Genomic DNA, 18,671 nt, shown 5'->3' with positions numbered 1-18,671 from the left:
CCACTCAGTGACCAGCGGCGAGAGGAAATAACTCATCCCACGGTGGGCAGGGGCTGCCTGGTGGGGACACCCTGAAAGAGCAGCCTGGAAGTGCTGGGCTGGGCCCAGGACCTGCGGGAGCCCGGCGTCTCACCTGCCCCTGCTGAGCCCCAGAGGCTGATGTCCACTCGCTGTGGACGACCCGGGAGGCAGCGGGCTGCAGGGGAGGGAGGATGCAGAGCAGCCGGCAGGACTCTGGGTCAGAGCTGAGGGACACACAGCCTGCTTAGAGGAGTGGGCTTCGGAACAGCCAGGCCTCGGTCCAAGGCCCAGCTCTGCATCCCCCACACCCAGGGGTGGGCCACCAACTTTCGTGGGACTGCTCTTCAGTGGTGATGAAGGGAGGGGGTCCTAACATGTCCCTCCAGGGTGGTCATGTGGACAGCGAGGCCGGGCACGTGAAGGGTTAAGTTCAGCTCAGAGCCCGGCACCAACGCGTGCTCAGTAAGTTTCTGCTATGATGGGTTGCATGTCTGAGCTCCTGCCTAGACGTCGGACATCCACTGCCCCGAGCAGTTTCTCTGGGTCCCCACGGAAGGCAGCCCCGCCTCGGGGTTCCCCGCCCGGGAGCACGCACCCTTCTCCTCTGGGTCAGAGTCGGAGTCCACCAGGCTCTCCTCGCTGCCCGAGTCCTCGTCCTCATCCTCGCGGCCCTCCTCCTCCTCACAGCCGCTCTCTTCTCGCTCCTCATCCTCCTGGGCGCCAGGCACCGTCAGGAGGGCGGGGAGTGGGGTGGGCCATGGCCGGGGGGGCTCCCTCCCCACCCTCACTCCTGGGAGAGTCCCACCCACTCCTCCCAACAGCCTGGGCAGAGCCCCTCCAGAGCAGCTCCTGCCTGCATCACCTGACTGGGATGCGGGGCTGAGGGAGGGACGTCACCACGGCGGCCAGTCAGATACCAGGAGGCACACGGACCCACTGGAGGCCGGCCTGAGCCCTCCCCCACCCTGCACGAGCGTGTCTGTGGGGACCCTCACCTAGGCAGGGACATGGGGGCAGCTTGGGGGGGCGGGGGTCCCTCACCTCCTCGGCATCATTGTCATCCGTCTCCTCGCTGTTCTCTTGTTGGAGTTTTGCCCTCTTTTTGAAGGCCTCTTTCTCTGGGCTGCCCAGGAGTGAAGGGTGGACAGGTCAGGGGACTAACCTGCCCTGAGTGATTGCAAGGGTGCGGGCTGGGGGGGCAAGAGCTTCAGGCACTGGGTGGGGCTGGGCTCCTGCTCCGCAGGGATCCACTGCTCTTCCCTAGCCCCCAGCCCAGAATTAAGCGAGGTGGGAGTCCCCCCCCCCTCCTCCTCGGGAGATGCCCAGCACTCGGCAGTGGGGGCTTCTGTCCACAGCGGCCTCGTTCGGTGAGTCCCCAGGCCACCAGGGTGTGCACGGCCCCTGAGCACGGGGCCCTCGGGCTGCCCGGGGAGCGCCTCCCCTCACCTCTTTCTCCGCTGCCTGACCTCCTTCTTCTTGAGCCGCTCCAGGTCCTGCTTGGCTCGGCGGATGACCTCAGAGGCATCCTCCATGGAGCTGGCCGGGGTGACTGGGGACGCGCCCAGGGAGTAGGGGCTCCGGGCCGAAGCCCGTGAGAGGCTGCGACGCAGGGACTCGTTCATGGCCTCGCTCTCCAGGAGCTTGGTCCTGCGGGGTGGGGGTGGAGGTGAGCGGCTCCGCCTCGGTCCCGGGCTCCCAGGCGTGCGGGCGCCCACTCACCGCAGCTCCTCGATCTCCCGGATGTAGTTCTGGATCAGAGCACCGATGGCCTCATTGCCGTCTCCTGCGGGGATGCGGGGACACAGGGGGCAGGGACAGTTAAGAAGGTAAGTGCAGGGAGGCCCTTCAGCTCCAGGCTGTGGTCTCCTATCAGTGCCCCCAACAGGGCAGGGCACACGCCCTTGTCCAAGGAGTCTCTATCAGAGAGGAGCTTGTCTGAGGGCACAGAGACCCGGGCGCTGCTGGTAACAGCGAGATTGGAAACAAGCAAATGTCCATCAACAGAGGCTGTTACAGTAAATCACTCACCACCACCACATATGGAACACTACATGGCTTAAGAGAATTAAGTGGGCTTGTGTGTTTAACACAGCATCATGCGAAGTGGAGCATCACAGCACGTGAGATTGCGTTTACAGAGAAAGGAAAAGCCGGCTGCCCTGTGAGCCCCATGTCCCGGGCTGGTGTGGGGGCAGAGCCCGCCTGCTGGCGCTCTGAGCCTGCCTGGTGCACCCGACTCACCGGCCTTGGCCAGGAGCAGGTTGGCCTCCTGGCTCATGAGCTGGGTGACGCGGTTGTTGATGGCGTCGATGGCCTCCTGCATGGCCTTCACCCGCAGGCGCAGCGCCCCGTTCTCCTTCTGCAGCAAGGCATTCTCCCGGAACAGGTCGCTGTAGCCCTCAGCGCCATCCTCCCCAATCACTCTCTTGCCCTGGGAGTGGCGGGTGGGGTGGGGGGGCAGTCAGGGATGGGGTGGGGGGTGGGGGGGGTGACGATGCTCTTCCCAACCACCCCCGCCTCTCCTCCCGCACGGCAGCCCTGCCAGCTCTCATCTCCCAGGGCTCAGACCCCTTCCAGGGCTCCCATGACAACAGAAAGTCCACATTTCGTGACTAGCCATTCCAGACCTTCACAATCTCACTCCACCTCCCTCTCCACTGCTCAGCTTCCTGTCTCCACAAACACTAGCCCAAGGGCCAAAACCCAGAGCCAGGGGTGGGCATGAAGGAGGAGGGCAGGTGTAAGACGGCCGGGCGGGGGGACTGCGGCAAACAGAACTGCACTCAGTCTGAAAGGGGCCACCCCCGGGCCACTCCAGCCAGCCCGGTGCCACCCTCCTAGAGCTTCAGAGTCTTAAAGAAAACAGAAACTCCCTAATTTTCAGAAAAGTGGCAACTACCCTTGCATTCTTTTCAAGCAAAGGGCCAGTGAAACCAAAACCCACTTGTGTGCAGGTTCGGGCCAGGGGCCGCTGCTGGTGACTTCTGCCTCAGTCACATAGAATGGGATGCTTCCCCAGAGCGCCTCGTTTCCCCTTCTCTGTTCCTTTGCTCCTAGCCTGTTGGCACCCGAGGACGCCCGCCCCACTTCCTTTTGCTGGTATCTCACTTGTTCCCATAATGAAGGCTCCTCTTCCCTGAGGCCCTCCCTGACCACCTGAATGGGGGGCCAGCCCTCTCCCCTGCAGCAGCCCTGGGCACGCTGGGCCACTCGTGGGGTCCCGCCAATTGTCCTCACGCTACTGTGCTGCAGCCCGAGTCTCCTCGGGTCCAACACACTGCACGCAGCAGAGTAAACCCCGCAGAGCGCCGGTCCTACGCGTGAGACCCTGCAGCCGGGATGTTTCTCTTTGACACTGTAAGTGCTGAGAGCCCCGACGGTGCTCGGGTCACTCGGTGAGCCCGGCCCTGGCCACCAAGACTGGCAGGCGGTGCGTGAGGCGGGTGGGAGGGGGCGGGGCCTGGGAGGGCGGGGCCTACTCACCGCCTTGTACTCCATCAGCTCCATCTGCAGGCGCGCGATCTCGGCCCGCAGCGCGCTGATCTGCTGGCTGGTCTTGTCCTGGTTCACCACCACCTTGTTCTTGATGTTGCGGGCCCGGTTGGCGTATTTGAGCGTGTTTAGCGTCTCCATGAAGTCGCGGTCCGAGGGGCTCACGCAGGCGATCATGATGGTCTGGCTGGGGAGTGCGGGGGTGTGGAATGAAGGTCGAGGGCACGGGCCGGCCCGGGGGGCGGGGGCATCACTTCGGAGCAGATCATGCTCCAGGCAGGGGGCCCTCAGGACCTGGGCAGAGCCTGGAGCTGGAGCTCCACACCTCCTGGCCTGGGTCTCCACTCCAGCAGTGGTGACCACCGCGATGCTGTGATGCAGCCTCAGCGTCCCCTTCAGGCTCTAGCACCTCCTTCAGAACACCCCTCCCTGCCGTGCAGACGACGAAGCCCGGTCCGACCGTAGTGGCTGGGGGGGCACCTCGAGGCCTGCAGCCCACAGGGCTGGGCGGGGCCCTGTCCACTGAGCCGCCCGCTCCAACCCGGCCACCGGCAGGCCCCTGCACTCCCCTGCCCAGCCCAGGGTGTCAGCGGGTACCTGTTGCCGCCCAGTGAGTCCTGGAGGAGCCGGGTGAGCTTGGAGTCCCTGTAGGGCACGTGCACCACCTTCTTGCTCTGGTCCCCCAGGGCGCTGATCACGTTGCCCAAGGCCAGCTGCAGAGACAGACCGGTGCTCGAGAGGCACTGGGGGAGGACCAGTGAGCCCCGAGGGGGGACCTGGCCCGCTGACCCCAGCAGCCCTCAGGCTCCCTGAAGGTTGAGAGGCAGATGTGAGAGTTGGTGACAGCGGGCAGTCAGGGTCAGGGCAGCGGCATGCCCTGGCCAGCAGCTGGCCCAAGGCGGGCCTGGGGAGGGTCCGAGGCTGAGCCGTGCTGGCCGCCACGTGCCTACCAGCCCACAGTTGATGGAGATGCCCTCCTTGGCCCGCTCGCCCGTGGCCCCCGTCCGCTTCAGCCGCTCGGAGCCGGCCAGGTCCACGAAGTGAAACTTGGCGGTGAGTGTCTCGTACTCGCTCGCAGGAGGGGCGCCATCAGGAAGCCTGCTCACAGCCTCATTCACCTGCAGGGAAGCCAGCCGGCATGGGCCTCTCTGCTCCCAGCCCCTGCCCTCAGGCCCTGGGGGGCAGCATGGCTGGGGGGCCTCGCGCACACAGAGCATCAGACCACGTGCACTGCCTGCTTCTCCCCCACCGAGAGGAAGGCCGCACACAGAGCATCAGACCACGTGCACTGCCTGCTCTCCCCCACCGAGAGGAAGGCGAGTCCTCAAGTGGCAGGGTGAGCCCGAGTCCGGGTCTGCTGGCCCAGGGCCCGGGCCCCCGCCCGCGGGTGTCTGACTCGGGCTCCTCACCAGGTCCGGCCGGGCACACAGGCGCATCTGACACAGGTGGATGGTGAAGATGGCGTGGGAGCGGGAGCTCTGCACGTTCATCTGGGTGCTGGCCGTGGTGCGGGACAGGGCGCCCTGCTTCAGGCACTGGATCAGCTGCGGAGGGGCGGACATCAGGGCCTGCAGCCGTGCGGCCCGGGGCCACCCCCCACCCACCCCCCGCGGCTCCGCAGTCACTCACCTCCTCCTGTGAGCTGATGAGGCGCGAGGTGACGCCTGTGGTGTAGATGCTGCCGCTGGCGTCCTCGTGGATCTTGATGTTGGACTTGCGGTGGCGGGCGTCGGGGTCACGGGCGCTATCGAAGAGGTCGAGGATCTCCTCGTTGTAGAGCTGTGCGGGCAGGAGATGGGGCTGGGTGTACGCGGGCATGGCCGGGGCCCCTGGGGCTCTCTCCAGCCACACGCCAGCTCTGCTCTGCAAGCGTGGAGACTGGCCCTGGGAGGCTCCCCAGCCACCGCGGTTCTCCTGGGGCTTCAGTTCTGGGCTCTTTCCCCTGCACAGGGCGCGGGCAGCTGGATCCTGGGCAGAGCCCATGGAGGCAGCAATGAGTGCCCCGCCCCGGGGGCTGAGGACCTGGTGGGAACAAGAGGACTGAGTCCTCCCGCAGACAGAGGATGTGATGTGATGGGGGAGAGGGGCCAGGGACGGGTTCCAAGCGGGGAGGTGGGGCTCATGGAGAGCTGAGCTGAGCTGGGGGGGTGAGGGATGGAGAGCCGCCTGTGACCTGGCTCCCGGTGAGCCTGGGGACACCACTCTGGGAGGCGGCCTGGCCAGGAGTGTCCCCCCTTTTCAGATGGTCTCAGCTTTGGAGACGCCTGTGCTTGGAACAGCTGGCCGGGCAAGTTTCACCTGCTGGAATTGTCACCAGGCAGGGAGCTGGGGCGGGGAGCAGAAGGGACTAGCAAGTGGTCAGCGGCCAACAGTGGCCTGTGTAGGGCGGGGGCAGGTCCCAGCCCGCGGACATCCGAGGCTTTGATGGCCTTCAAGGGACAGAAATACCCCACAGGAAGGGGAAGAGGAAACGGAAGGCCCTGGTGCAGATGTGGGGCCTTGGTGTCTGTGTCTGTCAGGACAGATGCACAGCAACATTTAATCCCTGTGGGTCACCCTTGGGCGTGGGCTTTCTAGGTGCTTAACTGCTCTTTGGGGCTCTCTATGCCAAAAGGATGGAGAAAGGAAAAAACCAAGAGAAGTTTATAGAAATACACAGTGTGGGACACACATACACACAAACATACACATATGCATATACACAAACACACAGATATACACAGACATACACGTATACACACACACAGAGACATATACAGTGTGTGTGATCAGTCGCTCAGCCGTGCACGGCTCTGCAGCCCCATGGACCATGGCCCGCCAGGCTCTTCTGTCCATGGGATTCTCCAGGCAAGGATACTGGAGTGGGTTGCCATTTCCTCCTCCGAGGGATCTTCTTGACCCAGGGATCAAACCCGGGTCTCCTGTGCCTCCTGCATTGCAGGCAAATTCTTTACCACTGAGCCACCTGGGAAGCCCATACATACAGAAATATACATGTACATACATACCTACACATGTACACACAAACATACACACACACACATATGTATACAGACACACACATACACATGCCTACACGCACATATATAAATACATACACAGACATATACATGCACACACACACATACCTACACACGTGTACAGACACACACACACACACACACACACACACACACACAGGCAGACTCTATTAAAAGCAAAAGTCCAGAAGGAGAAAGAGCAACACCCAAGCCTAAAGCACAGGCCCCCCAAGGGGACAGCAGTGCACATGTGCCCAGAAGGGTGCAGTGCTGGGGAGGCAGAGGTGGACAGGGAGACCTGGAGAAGGCTGGGGCCACATCCTTCCCTCCGAGGACACCCTGGACACCGTCAGAGCCCAGGGTGACCCCACACCCAGCCATCGCCACGGGGCCGGGGTCCCTGGGACTGACGCTGCCCGCGCCAGGAGGCTGGGAGCAGGAGGCTCGCCACGCCTGGCCTCGTGAGAGGTGCTGAGCCCACGGCCCTCCTGGGGCCGCTTCTGAGAGGCCTCTGGGCAGGCCAGGGGTCCCCTCCTCAGACCCAGAGCCCTCAGCTGCCTCCCCGGGGCTCAGCACCATGAGCTCCTCCCAGAGAGAGGCGGGGCCAGAGGCCAGAAAGGCCCCCTCCGGAGAACCCTGCTGCCCTGGGGTCAGAGAAGACTGGGAGTGTCAGGAAGGACCTCAGCCAGAAAGGGAAGGCAGGGCCCAGCGGAGGCCAGAAGGGATGAGAGCCAGAGTCCTCACTGTGAGCCAGGCCAGCGCGTCCTCGCCAACCTAGGGCCCCCGGGATAGGGCGCCACCGCTCCCACCAGGCGGCAGAGCTGTGATCCGTCCGTGTTTGCAGGGAGCCCACAGGTTCTCCCTGACTCGAGCCTCCGTCGGGGGCAGGGAGGCCCTTCAGGGTCCCGCGGGTGGGCCTCCAGCGCCGCAGAGCAAGGGGCCCTCCTCCGCAGCGGGGACCTCATACCTGCGATGCCTCCGCGGCGCCTTCTGCCGCCACCCCCCCCACCCTACCCCCGCCTATCCGCAAGGCCACGGACCTCCAGGAACTGGGCGCTGACTTTGAACTCGGGCCCGGCCACGCCCTGCTCCTGAGCCCGCCGCTTGCGCTCCGCGATGCCCCCGAAGAGGTGCGCGATGGCCCGCGGGATGATGCCCTGCTCCTCCTCCGCCGTGGCCACGTCGAAGCCGGTGCCCATCGTGTACGTTTTCCCGGCCCCCGTCTGTGTCGGCAAAGTTAGGAGGGCGTTACCCAGCACTCTGGGAGGCGGGGCGGCGAGCCCAGGACCCTCCCAGCCTGTCCTCTCCGCCCGATCCCAAGTCTCAGCCAGCAGCGCCCCAGTACCCCCTGGACCACGGACGAGACCCCGGCTGCGTCCCAGCTGCCCCACGGGCGGCTCTCCGCCCTCAGACTGGGCCGGGCCAGAGGGACCGCAGGCGGAGAAGGCGCTCACCTGCCCATAGGCCAGCACGGTGGCGTTGTAGCCCTCGAAGCAGCCCTCCACGAGCTTGCTGACGCAGGTGGAGTAGATCTTCTCCTGCCAGGTGTCCAAGTCGAAGACAAAGTCATAGGTGAAGGCCTTGTCCTTCCCCAGGAGGACCTGCGGCTCCCCGGGGGTGACCGACGTGCAGATGTGACAGCCCTCAATCTTCTCTTTCGACAGCTGGGGCCGGATCCTGCCCGGGGCGGGAGGGAGTCCTGGGTCAGACGGGCTGGGGGGTGGGAACGCAGCCACCCTGCTGCCCGGCCGGCTGGCCAGCGTCTGCCCCCAGGCCCCTCCCCTCCCAGGAGGGGGAGAGGGAAGGAAGCACAGCACGGGGGCGGCCGTGTGGGGCCTCCCTGGCGATAAGTGATGACAGTGTCCACGCCGCCCACAGTGGCAGCTGCTGGCGCTCTTATTTATGTAAGTGTGCATTCTGGCTGCGCTGGGTCTTCGTGGCTGCACATGGGCTTTTCCTAGATGCGGAGCGCGGGCTTCTCGCTGCAGGGGCTTCTCTTGTGGCGGAGCATGGGCTCTAGGCGTGGGGCTTCAGGATTGCAGCCCATGGGCTCAGAGGTTGGGGCCCGAGGGCGCCATAGCTGTGACGCACGGGCTCAGCTGCCCCATGGCATGTGGAATCTCGCCGGAGCAGGGATCGAAACATGTCCCCGCAGTGGCAGGTGGAGTCCTAACACTGGACCATCAAGGAAGTCCAGCAGCTGCTAACGTTTCATAAGCACCCTGGGTATTGAATCTACGTTAAAGGTATTTTACCTAACACGAATTCACGTATTCTTCACCATAAACCTGTGAGGTATGTATTATTTGCTGGCTTTTTACTGAGAAAACAGAGGCTGGGAGAGTTTGACTTTCCCAAGATTGAGCAAGAACAGAACATGACAGGTCTGACTGACATCAAAACACTCGCTCCTGACTGGTCAAGGAGTCCCAGAGTCCGGGTCCGTAGAGACGGGGGTGGGGTGAAGACAGCTGGCCCCTCCTGGAGGCAAAGTCCAATGACAGCGAGGGAAGGAAGGGCCAGGCCTGGCTGCTCCCTGGGGTCGGCAGCTGGGGGGGGGGGGGGCAGTAGGGGGCGGCGGCGGCTACGTTCCGGAGGAGACCAGTGCCTCTGCCCAGCTCTGCGGGGGCTGCAGGGGGTACCCCCAGCTCCGGAAGGCCTGCCCCTGATGCCAGGGGGTCAGTCTCAGGCACAAGCTCTGGTTCCTTTCTTGGAGCCAAGAGGGCCGGACCAGGCAGGACCCTGCAGGGCGGGTGGAGGTGAAAGTCAGAGAAGGGCAGGGACCCCCAGCAGGGGCGTCCACCACAGGAGGGGCCTCCATCCCAGGCCCTGGGGGCTCCCCGGCACAGAGGAAGAGAAGGGGCCCCAGGGCGAAGTGGGGCGCAGCGTGGACAGTGGGCAGGGCCGTCACCAGCCCCTGCCCCTGCCCCTCTTGCAAGCAGCCGCTGCTGGAGGAGGTCCCCATGGCAACCAAGAGAGAGTCAGTGAGCATGTGCGTGGATTGGCAGAGAGCACCTCCTGATGCCTGAATCTCCGGGCGGGGGGTGCTCGTGGGCTCACACAGCCAGCCCCTCAGCCAGACTCTCACAATGAGCTACTTGTCAGCACTCCCCGCCTAAGCCAACATTTACGGAGAGAAGAAAGCGTGTGAGGGCCAGCCCGGGGCGCCTCCCTGCAGAGCTGGCCCCCAAGGGCCATCCTGTCTCCGCCTCAGGCTGCCCAGCCCCGAGCCCCCTCAGGGCCCGGTGAGAAGCCCCAGGGCATGCGGCCTGCGTTCGGCTGTGAGGGGGGATGAGAGGATGGGGGCGGGGTGGTGACCTGGGCTTTCTCCAGGACTGGTCCTCACACCACCGAGGCTGCAGGGGCCGGACACCCATAGAGATGACCACCCCGCTCCCTGCTCCATCCAGCCGCTGCGGGCCAGGGTGAAGTGAGAGCTCAGATCCCGTCTCCCCAGGCCAACTTCTGGCTGGGAGGGGCGCTGGGAACCCCACCCACCCTTTCTGGACCTACAGACCAGACACTGGACCCGCCAGTAAGACGCCCGGGCCGTGGCACTCCCACCTGGACCGCTGGTGGCCGTGGCTGACACAACCACGCCCGAGCGGGACACTTCGGTCCCCGTGGCAGACAAGGAAACAGACGGTGCCGGCCAGGGGTGGTGGGGTCCGAGGGTGGGCAGGAAGGGCACCAGGGGCGGCGGGGTCCAAGCCTGGGCAGGGCGGGCTCCACCCCCCCACCCCCGTTCCTGTGTTTTGTGCAGCTGAGGGGCAGGGCCCAGTGTGCCCAGGGGAGAGCAGACAGCTAGCTCAGAGGGCACTGGGAGCTCAGGCCTGGGGGCCCAGGGTGTCCGGGGCTCCCAGGGGGACCCGGCCACCTCTGAGGCCCCTGCAGTTTCGTTGGCCAGCGCCAGCTCCCTGCCACATGGGCTGCTTGCAATGGGATTTCTGGATCCGGTTCAAATACCATTTAATTACCACAGGCAGATGGCAATGTTGGTGATTGGAGGAAATCGAATCAGGGTCCCCGGAGACAGGAGGAGCCGCGGAGGGGGAGCCGTTGCCCTGCCCAGCGGAGCCCATCAACAAGAGGCCAGCTTCTGCTCTGCCCACCAGGCCCCCAGCCCAAGAGGGTGGCTGGAAGGACATCAGGGGTCAGGGTGTAGAGGCGAGGGCTCCAGGGTGTGAGGGTCCAGGCATTGCAAGGTCAGCAGGCACTCACCCTGGGACCTTCCCTGGTCCAGCACATTTTGGTGTGGGGTCCTCTGGGGTCAGAGAGCCAGCCAGCCCCACGCTGGCCCATTCTAGGCACCAATGTCCTTGGCAGGTGCGGATGGGTGAGTGCTCCCATCCAGAGAATGGGGTACCAGCTGGGAGCCAGGGGACACGGGCCCAGGATGAGTCACTAATTCCCAAGGCCACCGACCCGGACGGGGCATGGGGGAGTGTTCATCCTAGGAACGAGCCGTGAACAAGTAACTGGACGTGGCAGCTTCGTGGGACGAAGCATGCATGCTTTCATGCGCCGGTGCTGGGCGGGGCACCTGCCTCAGACCATCTCACTTAAGGGAGGTGATGCGCTGGCGACTTCAACCCACTGTCCAGAGAGGGAAGCTAAGGCGTGAAGCTGCTGAGTCCCAGTCAGTACAGGCAAGCCGGGAGTCCGAAGCCTGAGGCTTCTCCACTTCTCCAGCTGGGACACTCAGCACCTAGACGGACGTATAAGCTCCCTGCCCATCACCACCGAGGGAGCAGGGGGCAGCTGGGCGGGGGGGTGGCCTGCCACAGCCGACACAGGTCCGGCAGGCTGGACCTGAGTGCTGGGCTTTTGGGGGCCCCCAGTCCAGCGGACGCAGTCACCTTGGGGCTCCTTCCTCCCACACCCCGCCCGGTGGAGAGTCTGAACCCAGGCTGTGTCCAGGAGATAAAGACGGGCCCTTGGCAAGTGCCTGCCCCACCCAGCGAGTCGGCCAGCCCTGCTTCCCTGCATCACCCGGCCCTCTCTTCCCAGCTTCAGCTTTCTAGGAACTTTGCAGCCCTCGCCTGCGGCAGCTCCTGACCAGCCTGGCCCCGCCCAGGGCGAGGTCACTTCTGCAGTGGCCCTGGAGCCCCAGATGAGGGAAGGAGACAGCTTCCAGCTACACAGGGCAGCAGGATGGCACCCCTGCCAGCGCCGTTCCTCCCTCAGGACGCAGGAGGGTGGGCAGGGGTGGGAACCAGGCTCCAGGGTCTTCCAAGGGAACCAGGGGTGCAGGGCGCTGTGGGCCCAATCAGGAGCAAGGGTGAGGCGAGTGAGGTGTTCGCGCCTCAGATGCAAAATTTAAGGGGAAATGAAAAAACTCAGTGATCAAGATAAATTATGATTTACTGCACTATTTGGAAAACAAACTGGCAAACTGTGCTGCCTGTTTTCGTCAAACCCAAACGGCGGGGGTCATTTCTGAGCAGAGGACACCCCCAGTCCCGGAAGCCTCCCCTGGGCCCTCCCCCAACCCCTCCATCCTTTCTCCTGGCCCTGCATGGGAAGGGCGGCGCAGGGCGCCACTGAGAAAGGCCTGGAACCTCCCAGAACATAGCCCGGTCTATCTGCCACTTGGCAACCCGCAGAGGGCCGGGAGGGGCTCAGAAAAGGCCCGGACTCTCCAGCAGAGGGGTCCAGCCCGGGACCCGCGCGGCTGCCTCCGCGCACTGCCTAGCGGCGCCGGGGGTCCCCGGGGCTGGGGATTCTAACAGCCGTCTGTATACTCGGGGCGGAGGGCTGCGGGCGCCCGGCCGCACCCTACACCGGCTCGTGTTCCCCCAGGCGGGGCACAAAGGCGGCGAGCCCGCGCCCGGGGCTGCAGGAAGCGCTGAGCTCAGCACTTCCCCGCCTCTTCGGGAGCCAGGACAGGGCGGAAGCAGAGGACGGCGGAGCCAGCGAAGAGGCAGACCCGGGGATGCTGACTGCCAAGGCGGGAGGGACCTCCCCCAAAGCCTGGCCAGCGACGGCCCGCTCCCGACCGGCCTCGGTGAGGCCGCACAAAGCCGCCAACCACCCCGCAGGGCGCTGGGGCAGGGCGCGTGGGTGTGGCTCCGCCCCAGGTGAACCCCAACCCTCCCGGCGAGCCGGCTCCAGCCCCTCCGTCGGTCCCTAACCGACCGCCCCCGCATCTTTATCCCAGGCTCCCGGGGGTGTGGCCCCCAGGTTCTTTCCACTTGAAGAAGTCTTTCTTTTCTCCAAGAGGTCGTGGTTTAGTTGCTAGGTCGTGTCCCCCTCTTGCGACCCCATGCCAGGCTCAGGCTGTGATATTAAAATAACTAAGAACTGCTCCAAAATCCCAGAAAATTCTTACATTTGTGGGGCGTGGTCTGTGATTCCTGACATCCCTTTTTGCTGGTACCTGGAACCCTATAGACTCAATTCCTCAGGAGTAAATAACCCTGCACTTAAGGAGCAACATGCCTCTGCTGGTCACTGGTCATTGTACCTACCACACTCTGCACACGTTCTAAGGGCATTCCTACCACACTTTGCACACATTCTAAGCAAGGGATTCCCACCACATTTTGCACACATTCTCAGGGGGGCACCTACCACGTTTTGCACACATTCTAAGGGGTGGTTCCTACCACACTTTGCACACATTCTAAGGTGGATTCCTGCCACACTTTTCACACACTCTCAGCGGGACTCCTACCACACTTTCCACGTGTTCTAAGGGGGAGATTCTTACCACACTTTGCACACATTCTAAGGTGGAGGTTCCCCCACAATTTACAGATGAAGGCTCAGAGAGAAATAAACTCAGCTCCAGGTCACAGAGCTAATCAGTGACTAGGTCTTCTAGGACGCCCATCTTTCCTGGCCACGGGACTGAAGGGTCAGAGCGGGAGGAGGACCCGGGAGAGCCAGCCGGCAGGTGAGTCATGTCACTCCGGGGTCTTCCAGGCTGCAAGACACCCTGCAGGCCCCACGTCCAGGGCTTTGAGAAGAACCGCAGCCCCCCAAGACCACCTTGTAACCAGTCCCTTCAGAAATAGCCCAGGGGTGTAAGCCCCTCCCGGACACCTGAACGTCTTTCTGGAACCCTGAATAGGAGCCCGGGGGACTGGGACAGCCCAGGGGTCCCTGGAGAAGTGAGAACGCCCAGCACCCCATCCCGGGGAGGGCTGCCCAGATCCCGTGACCCGCTCCTCACACCACGCCTGGCTCTGTCTGGCGCTGGGCTCTCGCGACCTCCGATGTGGAGGCGTGTGTGTCTGTGGTGGGGGACACAGAGGAGCTGCAGGACCCCCTGTCTCCCTGGCACAGCGAGGCACTCAGCCGTGCCCTGACCAGCCAGGGGCCAGCTTGGCCCCATCACTGAAGGAGCTGGACCACAGGGGAACTGAGCCACAGCGCGAGGGATTCAGACTGGCTAGCAGCGAGAGCCTCCTGCCTGCAGAGGCTGCAGAGCCCTCGGAAGGGAACGGGGGTCTGCAGTCCTCCTCCCCTGGAGTCATGGTCACTGACGCCGCCTGAGCCGCCTGTCAGGACCGGACCCAGTATCTTTTGAGAGCCGATGCATGGAGCTCCTTTACATGCAGGAACACACGTCGTGTGTAAGGACTGCCTCCTTCCTGAGGCTCATAAGGGAGAATCTGAACAAGCCTGAAGTCACACTCTCCTAATGCTGGAGCTGAAATCCAAACCCAGCCTGGCTGTGGCCTGGCCTGCCGCATCCTCTAAGCAGCCCCAGCCCAGAGAGAGGTGGGCCGGGGAAAGATGATCCTGCCGACAGCTGCCAGAGGGCCAGAGCCGTCTGCTAGGGGAGCATTTTCACATTCACAGTGAAGATAGCCGAGGCTGGGGCAGGGGAAGTGGGGGCCAGGGACCCAGGAGGCTGCTTCCTCGCAAGAGCATGGTGCCCGCCTCCGAGGCAGAGGGAGGAGGTCTGCACCCACGTTCGTTCGCGGGCATCCTCTCCTCCTCCCCCACCCCCTCCCGGGCAGCCTGCCAGCTCCAGGAAGTCGGCTGGAATTGACATCCCTGCTGTCTCAGGGGAGTCTGGCTCCCAGACACCCTGGGGCTTCAGCTGACTTAGCGTGTCCTGCAGGGGGATGCGAGGGGCAGTCCGCCCTGAAGCAGGGTGGCAGGTCCGGTGTGGGGTGCTGCCCCTCTCAGCTGCAGAGCTGTGGCGTGGGGAGCCCTGTGACTTCCCAGGCCCTCCCCCAGCCCAGTCCTCCTGAGGCTGCCTCAGGGAAAACACTGGCCTGCACCCCCAAACAAGCAGGCTTTGTACGGCGGGGTCAAAGGACATGGGTTTACGAAGCCAGGCCTGGGGAAAGGGGTCCACAGCCCCCTCTGCCTGATTTCTGCCCCTGCACACATTCTCGGGGCCCAGGGCGGGCCGCAGACACTCAAGGGGACCCACAGGAAGCCTGGGGTTCAGGACTCTGACGCGGTAGCTCCTGGGGATGTCCTTCACCTCTCGCTCTCTCAGCTCATCCCCGGGTCCTGGCCACTGACTTCTGCGGAATTCCCGGGCAGGCCGTCCAGTGGGGGAGGGCGTGAGGCATCTAATGCACAACCCCAAGGCCTCAGGGTCTCAGCTGGGCCCGCTCCCCCAGAAAGGCTGAAGGAGGCCTGCCTGGGGGAGGAGGCGGGCGGGGAGAAGCTGGAACACGGGTGCGAGGAGCGGGGGGGGGGGGCAACCCCTGTCCTGAGCTGCCCGCTCCCCCCTCTGCGGTCCACCCTGCAGGCCCAGCTGTGGGGCCTGGGAGGGGGCGTCCCCAGCCCAGGGAAGCCCGCGCAGCTGCGCCCCAGCCCTGCCGGCTGGCCTGCCCCACCCCCACCCCGTCCCGGGGCATCTGGCAGGGGTTTCCCATGACCTCCCGGGAGACGCTACGGAGCCCCGAGCTGTGCTGGCATCCGGGTCTGGGGGGCCGCTTGGCGGGGACTGGGCCCTGGGGACGCTCGCCTGCTGGGGAATGCACAGCAACAGGCGGAGGCCTGCGCTCCCACCAGCCCCCGACCCCGGACCCCAGGGGCCCTGCCCGGCTCGACCCCAGTAACAGTGGGCTTCCACCCCCCATGGCGGAGGGACAGGGGCTCGGGCGTCTGGGGGTCCGGCAATGGTGAACCACAGCCCTGCATCCCTTCCACACCCAGAGCAGCGAGGGTGGGGCAGCGGTGCTGCTGGGGACAGGACACCTGCCGCGGGCCCCACAAACCCGTCCAAGCTCCACCGCCCACCCCCCAGACAGAGGAGAAGCCCCCGGGCACAGGCCGCCAACCCAGCGTGGTCCCCGCTCCAGCAGGGAGGCCGCCTCCCCTCCCCAGCCCACAGCCTCTCAGGGCCCCCATTGCTCCTGGGGGCTGCTTGTCTAGGGGGTGAAACAAGCAAGCGAGGAGCCCAAGGTGGAGGGGGCCCGCGAGGAGGCGGGCGGGGATGTGGCTGCCGGGGAGCTGCCCTGCAGGCAGGAAAGCAGGCTCCAGGGGCGGCTGCGTGGAGCTCAGGAAAGGCAGGAGGGCGGCTCCCACCAGTGGGGGCGGGGAGGGAGCCCCACATCCAGGAGCACGTGGAGACAGGCGGCTTGTGCCCAGCCCTGAGCACCTCCCCGCATGCCCTCCCACGTTCACAGTCACAGCTGTGACTGCCCGCAGCATCAGAGCAAACGGAGGCAGTTAGCGGCCCGAGCAGGCTGCGTGGAGCAGGGCCTCGGGAGCGAGGCTGCCCTGGGCGCACGGTCAGAGGCCTTTGTTCACCGCAGTGAGCCTGAGCCCGTCTCCACGGTGGGGTGGCACCTGGCTCCCGAGGGCCTGTGTGGGACAAGAAGCTGTGATGCCTGGCGCCCAGTGAGTGCGCAGGAAGTGACCGCGCCCAGGCCCCCCAGCCCAGTGCTTCCATCGCCGCCTGCTGCCTGCAGTCCGTCGGCCACCAGTCCCAGGGCTCCAGGTGAATTGTTTTTACCTAACAGTCACTGAGGCTTAACCCAGCGAGATACCTCCTAGGTACGCATTCAGCAAGTGCTTATTTGTGTTCACATTTTCTTCACGCTCAGCTCCTCCAGAGTCAGCCTTTAAGGACTGTCCACCTTCCGCTGCACCCAGACCACTGCTCCTCACAAAAGGACACGCCAGAACAGACCGCTGGTCCCATTGTACAGGGAGGGAAAACTGAGGCCCAGAAGGAGAAACAGAAGCAGGGCCCCAGCCCGGCCCTCTGTCCCCGGAGCTGAAGGAAGGAGGGTGCCAGGCACATGTCACTTCTGTCACTTCCTCAGCCCCTGCCCCCCCAACCCCAGCGCGGTCTTCAAAAGCTGACAGCCAATCAGGCGAGCTGGCTAGGGCAGAGGGTGGGGGGCACGCTTCCGGGGCCTGCGGTTACTACACTGCACTTCCTGGTGATGACATAAGCCCTATTTCTGCCGCACGAGACTGCCACCAAGACTCTCGGGTCTCCACCACCCCTGGGAGGCCCTGCCTGGGCCCTCTCCCAGGTCTGGGAACCGGACAGCAGGCGCCAAGCGGGCACTAGTTGGTCCTGGCCGGCCTCGGACTCTGTCGGGGGAGGGGGGCGGGGGGGGGAGATGCTGAAGACACCGCCTCCCCACCCCCACTAAGTTTTTTCTGTCTTATCTTTGTCCCAAACCACCAATTTCTCTTGATTCAAAATTTTAGACAGACACTGACTAAGACTTCAGCGGAGCCTGGAGCCAGGGGAGTAACTGCAGCTAGAGGACCCGAGGACAGGGCAGGGCTGCCCTCGGACTGTCCCTGGGCGCCTGGCTGCTGCTCCCCAGCCCCTTTCCAGCCCAGGTCTGACCCTGCAGTGTCTAGGGATGGATGCCCAGGGAACCCATGGAGCTCCCGGCCCCGCCCCAGCAGACCAAGGACTGAAGCTTAAGGAAAGCAGGCAAGGAGAAGAGGGTGGTTAGGCCTCCCCTCGTGCTGGGGGCTCAGACCTGGGGGCTTAAAAGGGTCTTAAATAAACGCACCCCGTGACTCGGCTTCCTCCCCCAATCTCACCTTTGCCAACCAGCATTTCTTAATAGCCGCCCCTTCCCCTTCTCCCCCACTAGTTAGGCCTGCATTTCTGCAACCTGGAGCAGGTCTGCGCTCCCCATCATCCCCCTCCCAGGTAGAGACTGGCCTTAACCAGCCTCAGAGCTGAGAGAGTCCTTATCGGACAAGGGGATTAAAGGATAAATGGATCACAGGGCAGGCTGGAAGGGCTGGACCAGGAGTCTCGGGGCAGAGTGCAGGGGCAGAGGGCCGGCTCCCAGGGTGGCCCAGGGCTGGGGGCAGGGGTTGGGGTTCTGCTCACATCTAGACCTTCTCCCTTCACCCACAGCTGCGGGTCCTGAAAGCTGCCCCCTGTGGTCTGACCCTTCCATGGCCTTCCCTGCAGCTCTGCAGACAAGCCAGCTTTGATCCTTATCTGGAGATTACCATGCCAAGAGCCCCAGGCCTGGCACTTCTTACCTAATCTAGTGGCCCCTGGACCCTTACACACACAGACACACGCGCACGCACACATGTCAGACCATGTCTGCCCCATTCCTGGCCTCCCTGTCTCAAGAGTTGGACCCTGGACTTGCCATAAGTCATTCTCACGGGGACACAGTTGGATATAAGAAAGGGCAACCAGGCTAGGCCCCTGGCAGTTCCAGATCCTTGGCTCATCCCAGCAATGGTCTACAACTGCTCCAGCCTGCCACCCAGTCCATCAAGTGGGACCAGAGATTTCTGAGGGTGGGCTTGGGGGGTTGAAGGAGACCCCAAAGAACGGAGAACTCTCCCTGCAGCCCCCCAGTGGTGCCACCTGCTCCCCCTCCAGCCTCAGTCCCAGTCCAGTCCCGTCCTCAGCTCTCTGATTATAAGCTGGGCTCTGTCCAGGCATTGTCTGCCCTCCGCGGCCAGCTGCCCACTGAGGTCTGGCGTGTGCGCTGGGGCTGGGGTGGGAGAGGAGGAGTGGGTGGGCCCTCCTCCTCCAGGTGGCTCCTCCCCGTCCAGGGGCCCCCTCCCTGTCCAGGGGGCCCTGAAGGTCTGGCTCTAGAGGTGTTCCAACCCCACCCTCCCTCCAGGCCAGTGGCAGAGGCAAGGAGCGGGGACACCCAGACCCCAGCAGGCAGTCTCAGTGGAGGCAGAGACGATGCCGGTCACAGGAGGGGAGCA

General features: G+C 64.2%; 1 protein-coding gene across 4 annotated transcripts in view; it reads right to left on the bottom strand.

Moving 5' to 3' along the window:
• KIF21B (kinesin family member 21B) overlaps positions 1–18,671 on the bottom strand; it is a 43,194-nt gene that overhangs the window by 22,544 nt on the left and 1,979 nt on the right. For all 4 annotated transcript variants that reach the window (XM_043485175.1, XM_043485176.1, XM_043485177.1 and 1 more), the window contains exons 2-13: positions 7,988–8,210; positions 7,574–7,756; positions 5,143–5,292; positions 4,923–5,057; positions 4,464–4,631; positions 4,111–4,226; positions 3,505–3,700; positions 2,263–2,452; positions 1,741–1,804; positions 1,468–1,668; positions 1,063–1,144; positions 617–734 (exon numbers count right to left, since the gene is read on the bottom strand). In XM_043485175.1, coding sequence (XP_043341110.1) covers positions 617–734; positions 1,063–1,144; positions 1,468–1,668; positions 1,741–1,804; positions 2,263–2,452; positions 3,505–3,700; positions 4,111–4,226; positions 4,464–4,631; positions 4,923–5,057; positions 5,143–5,292; positions 7,574–7,756; positions 7,988–8,210 — 1,826 coding nt within the window. The remainder of the gene's footprint in view (positions 1–616; positions 735–1,062; positions 1,145–1,467; positions 1,669–1,740; positions 1,805–2,262; positions 2,453–3,504; positions 3,701–4,110; positions 4,227–4,463; positions 4,632–4,922; positions 5,058–5,142; positions 5,293–7,573; positions 7,757–7,987; positions 8,211–18,671) is intronic.

This window comes from Cervus canadensis, chromosome 13, assembly GCF_019320065.1.
Source record: "Cervus canadensis isolate Bull #8, Minnesota chromosome 13, ASM1932006v1, whole genome shotgun sequence".
NCBI classification, from domain to species: Eukaryota; Metazoa; Chordata; class Mammalia; order Artiodactyla; family Cervidae; genus Cervus; species Cervus canadensis.
Note: the sequence above shows the minus strand (reverse complement) of the source record. Positions and strands in the feature narration are given on the sequence as shown.